This window comes from Alosa sapidissima, chromosome 10 (genome assembly GCF_018492685.1).
Source record: "Alosa sapidissima isolate fAloSap1 chromosome 10, fAloSap1.pri, whole genome shotgun sequence".
Taxonomy (NCBI): Eukaryota; Metazoa; Chordata; class Actinopteri; order Clupeiformes; family Clupeidae; genus Alosa; species Alosa sapidissima.
In genome coordinates, this window is record NC_055966.1 from 24815697 (window position 1) to 24830054 (window position 14358).

General features: G+C 42.1%; 1 protein-coding gene across 4 annotated transcripts in view; it reads left to right on the plus strand.

Annotated features, from left to right (window-relative positions):
• LOC121720491 (collagen alpha-6(VI) chain-like) overlaps positions 1-10298 on the plus strand; it is a 43340-nt gene extending 33042 nt beyond the window's left edge. The window contains exons 35-41 of one of the 4 annotated variants that reach the window (XM_042106628.1): positions 3932-3976; positions 4182-4226; positions 6055-6099; positions 8006-8050; positions 8773-8817; positions 9612-9656; positions 9855-10298. In XM_042106628.1, coding sequence (XP_041962562.1) covers positions 3932-3976; positions 4182-4226; positions 6055-6099; positions 8006-8050; positions 8773-8817; positions 9612-9656; positions 9855-10054 — 470 coding nt within the window. In that variant the 3' untranslated portion in view covers positions 10055-10298. The remainder of the gene's footprint in view (positions 1-3931; positions 3977-4181; positions 4227-6054; positions 6100-8005; positions 8051-8772; positions 8818-9611; positions 9657-9854) is intronic. The other 3 variants (XM_042106629.1, XM_042106631.1, XM_042106630.1) reach the window with 3 other exon arrangements.
• The last annotated feature ends 4060 nt before the right edge of the window (positions 10299-14358 follow it).

A 14358-nucleotide genomic window follows, 5' to 3' on the forward strand; every position in this document is an offset into this window, starting at 1 on the left:
TATACAGATTGTACATGAAAAAGTTGACATTTTTGGATTCCCAAGAGTCAAAGCTTTGAAATGGTGTATAACATTACTATACTACATAGCAATATGGTGCATACAATTGATTTAGAATGTTGTAGGGAAAATTATGTGGTTAGCACAAAATGGTCTGGCCCCAATCTACATCTCTGACCTCATACACCCCAATTCAGCTCCCAGGTCTCTTAGATCGAGCAACAAAGACCTCCACATCCCCTGCTATCGGCTAAGGCAAAAAGGCGACAGAGCCCTCGCAGTCGCTGCTCCAAGTTTGTAGAATCAGCTGCCACTTGATATAAGAACTGCTCCCTCCATCTTAAAGAAGCCCTATGCAGGTCTGGTTATTCCTTCGCTGTTTCTGGGTTTTTGCCTGATTTGGGCTCGCATTTTTCATGAAATAGCTCTGCTACACTAAACCCCCACTAGCTAGCGAGCTAGCCATCAAGAAACCAAGCTAAACACATACAGGGCTCACAATAAAACGGTCAAGCAAACACATCGTTCAAGAGACTATCAAATCACATTACAAAAACGAAGTTCACGCAAGGGTAGGCTACTTACAATTTCAACAGCAACAAAGCCAAGTCAGAGTCCGTTTTGCAGTCTTCTTAGAAACTACAATCTGACTACATTTTCGAGGTGCGATTGGATACTTCCGCTGAGTTACATCCGGATGTGTTCGGAACGCGACCAGAAAGTTGCATATTCTGTTTTTCGTGGAGAAGCATAGGGGGAGACGAAACACCCACCAAACGACCCAAAAAGTGTTGTAGAACCATCAGAACGACTCTCAACCTGCATAATTAAGGTCATTTTTGCTAAAATTGTTGCATAGGGCTTCTTTAAATCCAGGCTCAAAGCCACCTGTACTCTCTGGCATTCTCTGCTCTCAAACGTGCTATGCCTGGCTTCTGTGTCCTGCTGTTCTTTGTTTAATGTGTAGATGTATGTGTATATGTATTTTATTTTTATTTATTTTATTTGTTTTGAAAACAGCAAGTTGGTCAGTGTATGCTGTATATAATGTGGTTATGGGTAGCGTTTTAAAAAACGCTATGTTCCCCGGTCCCATACAAAGCGGGGAACATAGGACCCGGGGGACATACTGTAGGTACGCTCCCTTCTGATCATAGCAGTTTTTCTTCCATCTATTTGGCTGTTTCTCTGCTATCTTTCTTGACAGTGATGCTTTTGGGGTTCAGTAGCTTTTAGCATATGAGCAAATGAGTTTCAATCCCACTGGCCCCTTTATCCTTTCTCCCTTTACTCAATCCTATGCACCAATTTGATGGTAAACAAACTTGTAAAAGGAGAAACGTTCACCTAACATAGCCATAGAACATAGCTGGTTAGTGACCAGGAAAACCGGCCATGCAACTTCAGGTCTCGTCAACCTGGATACATCTTGCGAGAATCGTGAAACATTACCTGGTGAGTAGATATAGCTCTTTGCTTGTTGCTAGTGCTTCAGCTCCAAAACATACAGCATGTACAGAGGGAAGGACTCAAACCGTGAAGTATTTACAACAACAAGGTAAAATAAAAATATAACTGTACGGCAAGCTCTAGAGTCACCAAAAATACCCCAAACTACATTGGATGCCTTAAGACTAAGACTAAAGCCTTCTGCAATGCACAACACCAAACCACAAGAGAACCTGCTCACTACACGCTAGCCCTACATGCAGCACTTGATGCAGCACTTGGTAGTAGGTCCTTGCGTGAATGTGTGTGTGTGTCAGCTTGGCAGGAGCCTCAGAGAGCAGTCAACATACCTGTGGTGTGCTGGCACTCCCTGTCTGGTGCTCCTTTTTATCTGGACTAGCGCAAGCGGTTCTGTTGGTTCTTTTTAGTTCAAGTTGTTGTTTTTCTTTAGATGGTATAAAATCCAAATAAATATCCAACACCGAAGGTTGTTCTAATGCCACGGTTCCATGTGCACACAAGTGGCTACAAACAAAAGAGGGGGAGCAGGCCCTGCTGCCACAGCAGGCCTCAACTCATTAGGTAGGTTTACATGGAATAGAAATGACAAATATAAACACCTTGATCGGAATAAAACTGCCAATCCGTTTATAATTTTCAGAATGAAAGAGGTGGTGTATTCCGTTCTTATTCCAACTGACCAGCCATGTGTATGGTCAATTGGATTGCCCGCTGTAGCTTCTCAAGCTAAAGCAAAGCAGTAACGGCTATTCTGATTAAAGATTCTAAAGTGCTTGAGAGCACCTGATTGGAATAGAATGTACCCCATGTAAAGAAATGACACAAAAGTTTTAATTTGGAATAGTTTAATCGGAATGACAAAAAAATCCATGTAAACCCACCTAGTGTCTGCCCTGATTAAGAGTACAGGTGTAATTTAACCAAACAGCCACAGGTATCACTGAAGCCCCGTCTGTCAGCCAGAGCTTTCCCTACCATTTGACCTAACAATGTGACAAAAAAGTCTATTGGATAAGCATCTCTTTTTTTACTCCCTACTTTAAGCCCTCCTTACACTGACAGACTTTGGAAAGATTTGCAAAGATTTGGAAAAGATTTTTGAAAGACTACAGTCTCAGACCCTCTCACATCTAAAGACAAGTACCGTAGTAGAGTTTTAAGTCACAGACTATGATTTTGCAATGACTAGGGATCTTGCAGGGTCACTATTTACAAGACTGCAACTAGATTCCTTTAAATTATTACTCATCGTGCAATAGATAGGAACAGGAACTGAAATGATAGCATGCTAAACTTAAAGTCGTATTTTCGTGTTTCTGCAGCATTGTTTCATGCGTGACATCCCTAACCAGTATAGAGTCGTTCTGTCACGTGGAAGAGCTGACTATATGTATAAGAAATGACAAATATTATAAGAATAACAAATAATCATATAGGCTACAGCTGTTGTTTACTTTGCCCCTGTTTGGTGTTGGAGAGAGGTCACTATTGGTTTTTATAGTTCACGTCACTATTTGCATGAGTCACGACTAAAGACTTGCGATAATATCAAACACGTTTGATATTGTCGTAACGGCAAAACTAGAAAAGGACTGACTCGGACTGACTTAAAACCGTTAAGATTCGCACCTTACACTTAACGATCTAATTGACGGGAGCGCGCCGCGATTCCAGTACAACTCCCATTATTTCTGTCTGACTTTAGTCGCCGACAGTGAAAACAGACCAAAATCGTACAATGTAAGGCTGCCATTACTTGTCTTAAAGGCGCTCTAAGCGATGTTGGGTAACGTCACTTCTGTTGACGTTCAAACAAAACAGAGAGCTAGCTCGCTACTCCCTCCCCCTCCCTCCCATTCAATTAAAACTCTCCTGAATGCACATCTCATCGGTGATTCGCTAGAACAGTTTATGTTTTTATGGTCCTGGTTGGACCAAGTTGTTTTTGCTGCCGTTTTATGGAGCCTTGGCTATCCACAAAGACCGCGTGTATTCAGGGCACAGGCAGCTAGCGGATGGCGAGGTGATGTTTGCAGTATGTGACAAAAAATGTTTTAGCTTAGAAACCGCAAAACATCGCTTGGAGCACCTTAAATGTCTTAATTGTCTGTTGTAGGGGCACCGCGTTGTACATAATTCACAGCCAGCCATTACGTGTTCACTTGTATGGTATTGTTGCAGTCACAGCCTGCGCTTTTATCTGTTGAGTTGTTGTGTACTGTTTATTGTGTCGTGTTCTGATGATGTTCAGTGGCGCGACTTGTGTGTATCTTTAAACTGACATGTGAGCTAAGTTTACGGTCATTAAGGTTTTCCCCGAGTTTGGGCTTTTAAACTTATTCGCTGCGTCCATGTCTCCCCATAGTGTCGACTCCTTTACTGTACACTGTACATTTTTGTTGATGTCGACTTAGGTTATCTTCTGACCTGACTTTGGCTGGTTTATTATTTGTGCTAACAGGCTTTGGCATAGTCCAGCAGAGAGAAGATCTATCAAGACTGGAAGGTACTAAAAGAAACTCTCTGACTGTATCCTTCAGTCTCTGCAGACATTTTTCATTAAAAAATCATTTTCTTTGAGACTATGAGACAGAAATACCACATAGAATCTACAGCAAAATGTAGTTAATACAATTCATTATTGGGAAAATACCAGTTTAAGGCCACTCAGGATTTCTTCTGACTTGACTTTGGTTGATTTATGCCAACAGACTTTGACACAGTCCATCAGAGAGAAGATATAACATCACTGGAAGGTAGTAAAAGAACATCTCTTACTGGATCCTAAACATAGCTGTCAACCCTCCTGTTTTTTCCGGGTTTCTCACGTATTTTAACTTTTTTCCCGCTTTAATATTTTCCCGTATCTCATAACATTAGCGCTCCCGTATTTCCCGTATCTCATAACATTAGCTCTACCATCGGACTTGTCAGTCTCTGTACTGTTGTCCTGTTGCTACACCCTTGCCCTTCCAACAAAACAGATGTTTTCAAAGCATCATTTTGCTTGCTTGAAGGTGACAGTGAGACTATTTAAGAAGATGGCGTGGTTGTCGTGAGAGCACGATTCAGTGGCACCTGCATAGTGTAGGCCTAGGCTACGGCCGAACGCTGTGTGTATCAGCCTACCACTCAGCTACGAGTAGAGAAAGAATTCCCCCTGTTTGTATATTCACTCCAAGTTGGCCTACCATAACTTCCCAACTTTGCACTGTAGCCCATAAACTTGCATGACAGGCTATTTATATTTTCTCTCTAAAATCTCTAAAATAACCAAATGCATTTGTTCAACTTTATGAAGAATTATGCACTATAGGCTACTTGGAACGCACATATTTTGTTTGCGCAGGAGAGAGAATGACAGCGCACAGGGCCATCGATTAGGCTACAGAACTTTAGCCTTGCTAGGGCTGTATAAAGTTGACCAAATTAATATAGGCTGTTGTTAGGCGTAAATAAAGTAGGCTACTTTGTTGTATTGTTTAGCTGACCAATGCACAAGCTTCCAATTATGAAACGGACTAATACTGCAACCCTTCCAACGTTGGGGGACGTATGTTGACATTTTCCCGTATTCTGCGTGAGAAACCCGGGAAATCTCCCTTATTTTCAAAGCTCAATGTTGACAGCTATGATCCTAAATAGACCCTTTCATCAATAAAAACAAAAACAATGCTTGAACGTTCTATTTGGGCCCCAATCTACTTCCTCTGCATTAAGATAACATATGTAATGTTAAAAAGGAAGTCTTGTGGGGCCAACTATGATGCTGATAATGGAACTCTCTTGAAAGGGTCCATGCTGTTAACTCATTGAGTGCCTTTTCCTTCCCATGCATTGAGTGCCAAAAACGTAATATTACGTTTTTAGCTTTTTTTTAAAAAAAATTACGAAACTAGACACTCTAACACACCATATATGTGATTTTGGGAACTCTGTGATGAATGAAAATTAAATATATGACGATCGAAAACTCATGAAAACGCACAATCTGGACATTTTATCATAACTCGGTTGCCGCTTTGGGTCGAATCAGTGACGAATGCACGTCAGGTCAAAACCAGGCCATTTTCGTGGGTCTATCACTAGGTGGCAGTCTCGCCAGGTCTCGCTGATCACTTCCCGGAAAGTTTACAGGCAACACTTCATATTTCATGAAAGACGCTATATCTCCATTTCTAGAAAAAAAATAAACAGATTTTGATGAAAACTAGCCACTGTTTAGCTTGGGATTTCTCAGGAACAGAGGCGTGTAGAAATACACGGTTCGCACCCACTGAGAACTTAAAGTCTCACCTTTTAAACGAGCCATTGTATGTGTTCATAGCTATAACACAGAATATACTGTGGCTGTACAAAAATCATCAACAATGGTCTAGATTGCTGGCACACTAGGACAAAGCTTCCGAAAACAGCTTGGCATTCAATGAGTTAATGCAAAGACATATTTTTCACTAAAATCTTTGAAATATATTTGAGAAATATTACGTAGCATGTACGAAATAAATATTTGGAAAATACCAGTCTTTGGCCATTGCAGTTATCATAACTTGACATTGGCTGTTTTATAATTTGTGCTCACAGACTTTGAAACAATCCAGCAGAGAGAAGATTTATCAACTCTGGAAGGTACTAAAAAAAACTCTTGACTCTATCCCACCGTCTCTGAAAAGACTTCTCACAAAAAAAAAAAAATTAAGTTATGCATATAACTACTGTTCCCCGAGGGAGAGGAATGAGGTACAACACAGATACTATGGGATATCACGCCCTCGCCTGGTCTGGCTGAAGACACCTCCAGGCCAAGACGTGTGGTGATGTGGGAGGCCCCACCCTCACAGTATATAACCCAAGTCACCACCGTCGCTCCCCAGTTCAACCTAGCGCTCTTCAGCGAGCAACTGAAGCTGAGCGGGGAAACCTAGTGTTGTACCTTGTTCCTCTCCCTCAGGGAACAGTAGTTGTATGCATAACTTAACGTTCCCTTTCGGTCGATTCACTCGGTACAACACAGATACTATGGGACCTATATACACGCCCCACACAGCCAGGGCCTAAGGCCACCTCAATGCCCAGCTGCAGAAGAAAGGACTGAAGAGTCCACTGAAGGGGCCACAACGTCCAGGCGATAATAGCGTATAAAAGTATAAGTATACTGCAGAGCATACCTCAGCTAGGCACATAGCCTGGTACGTCTGCAGCAGCCATATGGAGGACATAGTGCTTGCTGTCGTCGCCTGGGCCCGGTAGCTCTTCTCCAGCTGTGCGTAAGAAAAGCGGCAGTGTTTCGAAGGAAGAGACGTTGGAGGGGGGTGGGTACTGGCACTGAAGCGTGCGTAGACAGTGGCTTGCTCCAAGAGGACGTCACCTCTGTGACTAAATCCGGGAAGAGGGGAAGGCATTGCACACCACTGTTGGAGCCTGAGGCAAGAAGAAACCGGCAAACCTGGTAGGTCTCTGGGCTGGGGTGGCCACTCCACTTTCCGAGTTTCCATTTTTCCCAGTTTCCGAGCTGCATGATGATACAAATTGAAAAAGGAGTTATCCACTTCGCCCTCGTCGTTTGCTGGAGGAGACCTTTGGCGCCCAGCAGATCAGACTGCTTGTCATCGGACAGACCGTGCTCATCCAAGCCCAAGACGTAACCGTCATCGTCAGCCTTGGGGGGTTAGTGTTGCTGGACCGGAGAACGAGCTAGCTCCATCTCGCTCAGTTCCTCCATCTGGTCAGCACAGCTCGCGGCGGCACTGAGCGAGAGCTCCAACTCGTCTTCAGGACCGCACTCAGCATGTCCTAGGATCTTCGCAACTAATTTCACAGGGCGTTCGAGTGTGGCACGCCTGAGCTGTCGGCAAAATACACAGGCATCAGGATGCGTCAAAGCTCTATGGGCATGGACTATTCCCAAGCAGACCGGACAGGCTTTGTGGTAGTCTCTCTCAGCAGCCCTGGGGACAGGGTCTCACTTGCGGTGGGGAGGTCGATGTTTGAGTTTGTGAGCTCATGGCGAGACACACACACACACGATTCGAACCTCACAATTAGCCTTCACAAACAGCGCCCGAAGTAGCGGTCGTCTCACCAATAGATGCTGTTGTCAAGCCAGGCTGATGGACAGTTAAACCGTTCAGAGATGCTAATGCTATTTTTACACACTTCGTTACCAGCTAGCAAGCAAGACAGGCACAGGTACTGTAGAGGCGTCCAAGCGAGATGAGAGCTTGAACTAGAGTGACGGTGGCGACTTGGGTAATATACTGTGAGGACGGGGCCTCCCACGTCACCACGAGTCTTGCCTTTCAGGTGTGAATAGAGGTGTCTTTAGCCAGACCACACGAGGGCATGATATCCCATAGTATTTGTGTTGTACCGAGTGAATCGACCGAAAGGGAACATTTTCTTTGAGGCTATGAGACAGAAATATCACATTGAAAATACCAAACAATGTAGATAATACATTCAATATTTGGAAATGACCAGTCTAAGGTTCCTCAGGATTTCTTCTGACTTAACTTTGGTTAATTTGTGCCAACAGACTTTGACACAATCCATCAGAGAGAAGATATAACATCACTGGAAGGTAGTGGTCAGACACCAAACAGGACGAGGACCACAAAAGCGTCACGTTAGAAAGTTTATTTAAGGGTTGGGGGTTACGGGGGTTTCAGGGGTTCCAAGAGTCTGCGTGTGTGTGTGTTCCCCCAGTAGCCGAGCAGCGATGGCAGGAGCTGGATGATCCGGGAAGTCCTGGGGAAAACACACACAACAGCAATTGAAACGAAGCAGCAGTACAGTCAAGGGCTAGGCGGTATTCGTAGAAGAGAGACGGAAGGCAGGTCAAGATTACCGGGGCTGGAGATCAAAAAAGTAGTCGAGCGGGTCCGGGTTCACAGGCAAAGAGTCAAAGGCGTTTTCCAAGACAGGCAGGTAGGTAACTGGTGCTGGTTTGCGGTGGTTACGAGGGTGAGGCAGAGCAGAGAGTAGAGTGGAGCAGAGTAGGAACAGGTGGAGGTGATCAGACAGTAGAGAGAGAGCAGGCAGCCAAGTGGCACAGAATGGGATTCAATCAGCGTGTTACCAGGCAGAGAGAGAGCTCATGACAGTAGTAAAAGAACATCTCTTACCGGATCCTAAATACTGTCAATGCAAAGACATTTTCCACTAAAGTCTCCTTATCTTAAAAAATTATAATGTAGCATGTACAAAACAGTATAATACAAATAGATATTTGGAAAATACCAGTCTTTGGCCATTGCAGTTATCATAACTTGACATTGGCTGTTTTATCATTTGTGCCCACAGACTTTGAAACAATCCAACAGAGAGAAGATTTATCAATTCTGGAAGGTACTAAAAGAAAACTCTATCCCACTGTCTCTGCAAAGACATTTTACACTGCAAATGATTTGAGACTATGAGACAACAATATCAAATACTGTAACATATCACACATCTACAGGACAATGTAGTTATACATTCAATATTTGTAAAATTCCAGTCTTCGGACCTGACTGGTTGATTTATGATTTATGTCAACAGACTTTGACACAGCCCAGCATAGTGAAGATATAACAACACTGAATGGATACTGTCAATGCAAAGACATTTTCCACTAAAATATATTGATATGTGCAGTATAGTAGCAGCAACATAAATATTATATAGATATATGCAGTGTATTAACAGTAATATTATAAGAAAAACAGAGTAAATATGGATATTCAGTATGAACTGTATAGACAGATATGTACAGTCTGGGCAGTCAGTAAACAATGTATGTAGGCCTACCTTTGCTGTACAGACATTTACACATTCTTCCCACAGCAAGCTTTGCTCATACCGTTCACCACAGCTACTTTCGATTTTGCAACTAGTGTCATCCCCCTCTTGTCGCTGATTGGCCCCTTACCCTTTGGGCCCGAGGGAAATGTTAGTGTAAAGTCGTGTTCTCACAGTGTGATTTCGGAGGGCAGCTCATAATGCACATAGCCAATTCAAATTAGAGCCCCTTATCTTTGAGACAAAAATATCATGTATCTACAGAGCAATGTAGTTAATGCTTATAAATAATTGGAGAATACCACTCTATGGTCACTTTGATTTTCTTTTGACGTGACTTTGGCTGCTTTATGTGCCCACAGAATTTGACGTATTCCATCAGAGAAAGGATGCAACACTGCTGCAAGGTAGTAAAAGAAAAATCTTTGTGTGTCCCAAATACTGTGTCTCTATAAAATTATGTTCATCTAAAACTCATCATCTGCAGAGAAATGTATTGGATACTTGAAAAATACCTGTCCCAGTTTAAATTATTTATGGACATCAGATCTCTTGTAGCACAAACTGGAGACCATAATCTGTACTCTTTTGCTTCTCTTTTGCAGATGTGTGTACCCTTAGGCAAGATGAGGGAAAGTGCCAGAAGTACACTGTGAAGTGGTATTTCGATACTGTGAAAAAAGAATGCCTTCACTTCTGGTATAGTGGTTGCGATGGCAATGGAAACCGTTTCAGAACCAAAGCAGACTGTGAGGCTCGTTGTATGAGAACTAAGGCAAATGGAGCTTCTATTGATGCAAGATAAATTTCAGACTTCGACAATAAAAGTATTCATATCATCATCACATTAAATGAACTCTAGAGGATTAAAACAAACACATTCATATACAGTATAATCAGGTGTAGTCAATTATCCTTTATGGTGCTATATAAAATGTCAAGACTAAAAACAAGGAACATTTATGTTAACCTGACTCTCGCCAGATGAATTTCGTTCCGCCTAGCTCCACTCATCCATCTGGGATCGATCCATTGGAGTGGTGCTTCAGAAGGCTGGGCCTTATCAAAAAATCCTTGCGTATGATTGGATAAGCCACTTGTCCGTCATCTATTGACGTGCTACTTCAACCACTCACAAGCCAACCCGTGACGCTGAGAACAGTCTCACAGTCACTTCTACGCTACGTCACATCTATGAAACTCCCGCCCTGCGTCCTGATTGGCTCTACCATACAATCTGGTGCCGAAATCACTCTCAACCGAACCAATCCCAGATGAATGTGAGTGGAGCTAGGCGGAGCTAGGCAGAACGAAATTCATCTGGCGAGAGTCAGGTTACATTTATGTGGCTTAAATTAACAAAATTGTTCAAAGCTTTATAAATAATTGTCAAATTCATCATCAAATCTTATGCATCCTAGCATTTGCCTGAATTCCGGCACAGTACCTGGGAACTTGAAAGCCCTGAAGCAGTGATTCTTAACTGGTCTGGCCTAGGGACCCTAAATTCCCCATGGTCATTAGGTTACTTACAACCCATATTTTTTAGCATTTAGCGCTACATGGTAAGATGCCCAAAATGCCTGTACTTGTTTGTACAGGAGACCCCCATAGCAACAACTGGCATACAAATAAAGTACAAAACAAGTAACAAAAATAAAGGTCTCACATTAGGTCTGTAGTGTAGCATTTTAATTGACTATTTTTTTTACCCACCTTTTTTTTTTACCGCAACACCAGTTAAGAAACAGAAAGAAAAGAGAAAAGAAGAAAACTGTCCTAAAGTGTAGAGTGTATGATTACTGACTCTACAGGACACTGTCCTACTGTAGAGTCAGTAATTATACAAAGATGAGAAGCATTTAATCAATTCAGTAATTCAGGTGCAGGATATATGCCTTTAACAAGACTTCGGTTGGTTTGTAACAAGTTGTAGCAGCACACAGTATTTAAGTGGATTAGTGTAGTTTCAAACTTTCTTTGCTGGGCTGCATCACAAGTTTCTTCTTAAGTGTCTTCTGCTAGTTGTTATAACGTGTTATGATACTGATGTCTGGTATGAAAACAACCTGATGTAAACAACATTTAATCACTATTCACAATCACTATTACAATTTTGTTTTGTTTTATTAAAATGTTGTCACTATTCAAATGGCTCTTCACAATGCAAGTAGAACGCTCCAAAATAAGTCCCTTCAGGGCAGAACAAGACCCCTCCGCTGCGCGTCGGGTCCGGTTCGCCCTGTCGGGACTTATTTTCCCAATAATGACCGGCGTTCTATACATTATCCCTTACTTAAGGGAATCTCATTTTAAAACTGTAACCTTAAAAACATCTTTTGTGTCACAATGTCAATCGTGAGTAGTAAAACAAACAGAACACTGCCCTGTTTTGCAAGTTTCTTTCTTTTTAAAGATGCAGTCTGTAATTGGGTTTGAGTTTTGCAATAGGTCATTACAGGAGCTCACCAGTCAATCAAAATACACGTACCCTTCCATACTTCTCAACATGTTGATTGTCTGACAGTGTTCAGTCCACACATCCCTACTGCTTCCTACTTGAGAACCATAGCAATTCACTGAATCTGTCAAAATGTGCAGAATCACAGACTGGCCCTGTAAGTCACAAACAGGGAGAGGTCTTACTTCCACATAGCTGGAGTCATGGATACACCCTGTAAGAAGTCTTCTTCATCTCCTCCTTTTGACTGTCTATCTCCATCTACCCATCTATATATACTGACTAGATGTCGCCTTGACTACTGCTCTTCATTGGAACAAATGTGTCAAGAGAGCTGCCATCTTGGCGTAGGGATCCACTCCTCTTTAATGCATTAGCGTCAATCTACGCAAAGATCTAACGAAAATACAGTCTCAAAGTTAAGTGAAGAATTTGTAACTGGGCTCCTAACAAAAAACGTTTTTAATATTGTAGTAAGACATGCAGCTAGTTTTAGGGATGACATTATTATGCTGGTTGGAAAGTGGTCAACATCACATTTGAAGACCAAATATTTATTACATTAATGAAGTTGCGCGAATTATACCAACCTTCATCTGGCTCAGTTGTTCTCCTGTAGTGTTGCAACAATTTCAAACATCACCACCACATTTATCAGCTTCTTTCTCAATACCAATTTCCAGGTTTTGCCTGAAATTGCACAGCGCCTGCTTCAGAGGCCACTGTTCCCACCTAGTTTGGTCTATAATCAAATGCTTGACCTCTTTAGAAAGCTCAGACACTGTAGTTTCTTGGAAAACAGTGAAGAACTGTGTGATGTACTGAGAGAGAGTTACAGAGGCTAGAATATTGTTTTTTTCTTTCTGCCGGATAACAAGCATCTCTGAACTCACCACATTTCAGGTCTTGTGAAGCTGTGTTCAAAAGTAGATCAATATAGAATGAAAATATGAGTACTTTAGACCATTATTTGCCAAGGTATGCTCATGCGTTTTGTAAAATGCCTTATGGAAACTCCCCATAGGACTTTTGGTTATCCAAAATGCATACTGACAATCAAATGCTTCCTGTCTATGAACCACTTTGTGTAGAACAGTGTTTCTCAAAGTGTGGTCTCTCTTCTTTTTTCTCTTCTTCTTTTTTTTTTAGCTAGGTGGTCCGTGAGGTTTTTTTTTCATTGGTTAAGTGGTCCTTGGTCTGAAAAAGTTTGAGAAACACTGGTGTAGAAGCATAAATTTGGTCTCAAATGAAAGGTAACACTTTGAAGTTTCATGCTTGCATTTTAATTTTACTTCAGGGGTTCTGATATGGAATGACTACACTGCAGCTAGAAGGTAGGGAAGCACCAAAGGCAGAGGAGGGGTAGGAAAGCATTTTTGATTAAATTTAAGTGAGACATAGTTAGATTAATCTGACAATGTAAAGCACTACACATTGTATTGATTCCCAAGAGTCCAAGCTTTCAAATTATGTATGATATGACTATGCTAACATAACAATCTGATGTATACAAATGATTTAGAATGTTGGGGGGTGGTGGGGGAGGGGGGTAACCGTCCCGCCGGCAGGACACTGCAGATTAAGTGGATTTATACATGTTTTACATAATTTACTTTTCAACCACACAATACGTTCTGTTCCATCAAGACAAAAAATGAGCTCTGCTCCCCATCTTTTCCCTTTTCACCAACTGCAGGATTATAGTTGATTGCACAGGCATTGAAATTGGAACACCTACTTGTAGCACGATGAGCCACCAGAGTGCAACATATTCCTCTTACAGAGGAATGAATTCCTTTAAAGGGGGTGCAGGGTTTTTTTTTTTATCTTAATTTACCTTAACTGAACAGCTTCGGAGTCATTGGAACTGTGAGCGGAAAAAACACCCTTGACACTTTGGGCCGGCAGGCCGACGCCTTCAGAGACGCCGAAATGAGCCACCTCCTTGCGCACACCCGACCAGCCTAACTATCTCTCTTCCTTTGTCACGTGAACTCGCGCGCAGGGCACGCCAGATGCGCAGCACCATAGCAGTTCAGTAAGCGTCTTCAGATAGCAGGCATGGTCGCTGACAGGCTGCTTCTCCCTGCCCCATCAGCCAGGTAACATACAGATCAAGCAAAATCTTACAGTTTGCCCTCTAAGCCCAACATGTAATAATTTTGTTGTGCAGTAAAATGTCTCATTTAGCACCAAACAAGCATTTTTGCCGACTGGTCACCTGATAAACTATGAAGCTAGATAAAGTTTTACGCTGTAGCCCAAATCAATGACAGATAACGTGAAGACCACATTCAAATAATTTCGGTAAATTTTGCAAATTTATGTGTTAAGAAGAACGTTTTCTGTTGTATATGTTTTGTTAGGCAACATGTATTAACACATTCATTTGTGACAGAAGAAACGGGAAGTTCCCCATTACCTGTGAAAAATGCCCATCTGCATTCATGTAATGACAACAGTCAGTAGCCCACTATAACTCCTTCTCGTACTGTTTGGTCGCTTTATTGTCTTCCAGATCAAGTAAAATCGTACAGTTTGCCCTCTAAGCCCAACGTGTAATCATTTTGTTGTGCGGTAAAATGTTTCATACAGCATCAAACAACTAAGCATTTTTAGCCGACTGGTCACCTGATAAAGTTAAACGC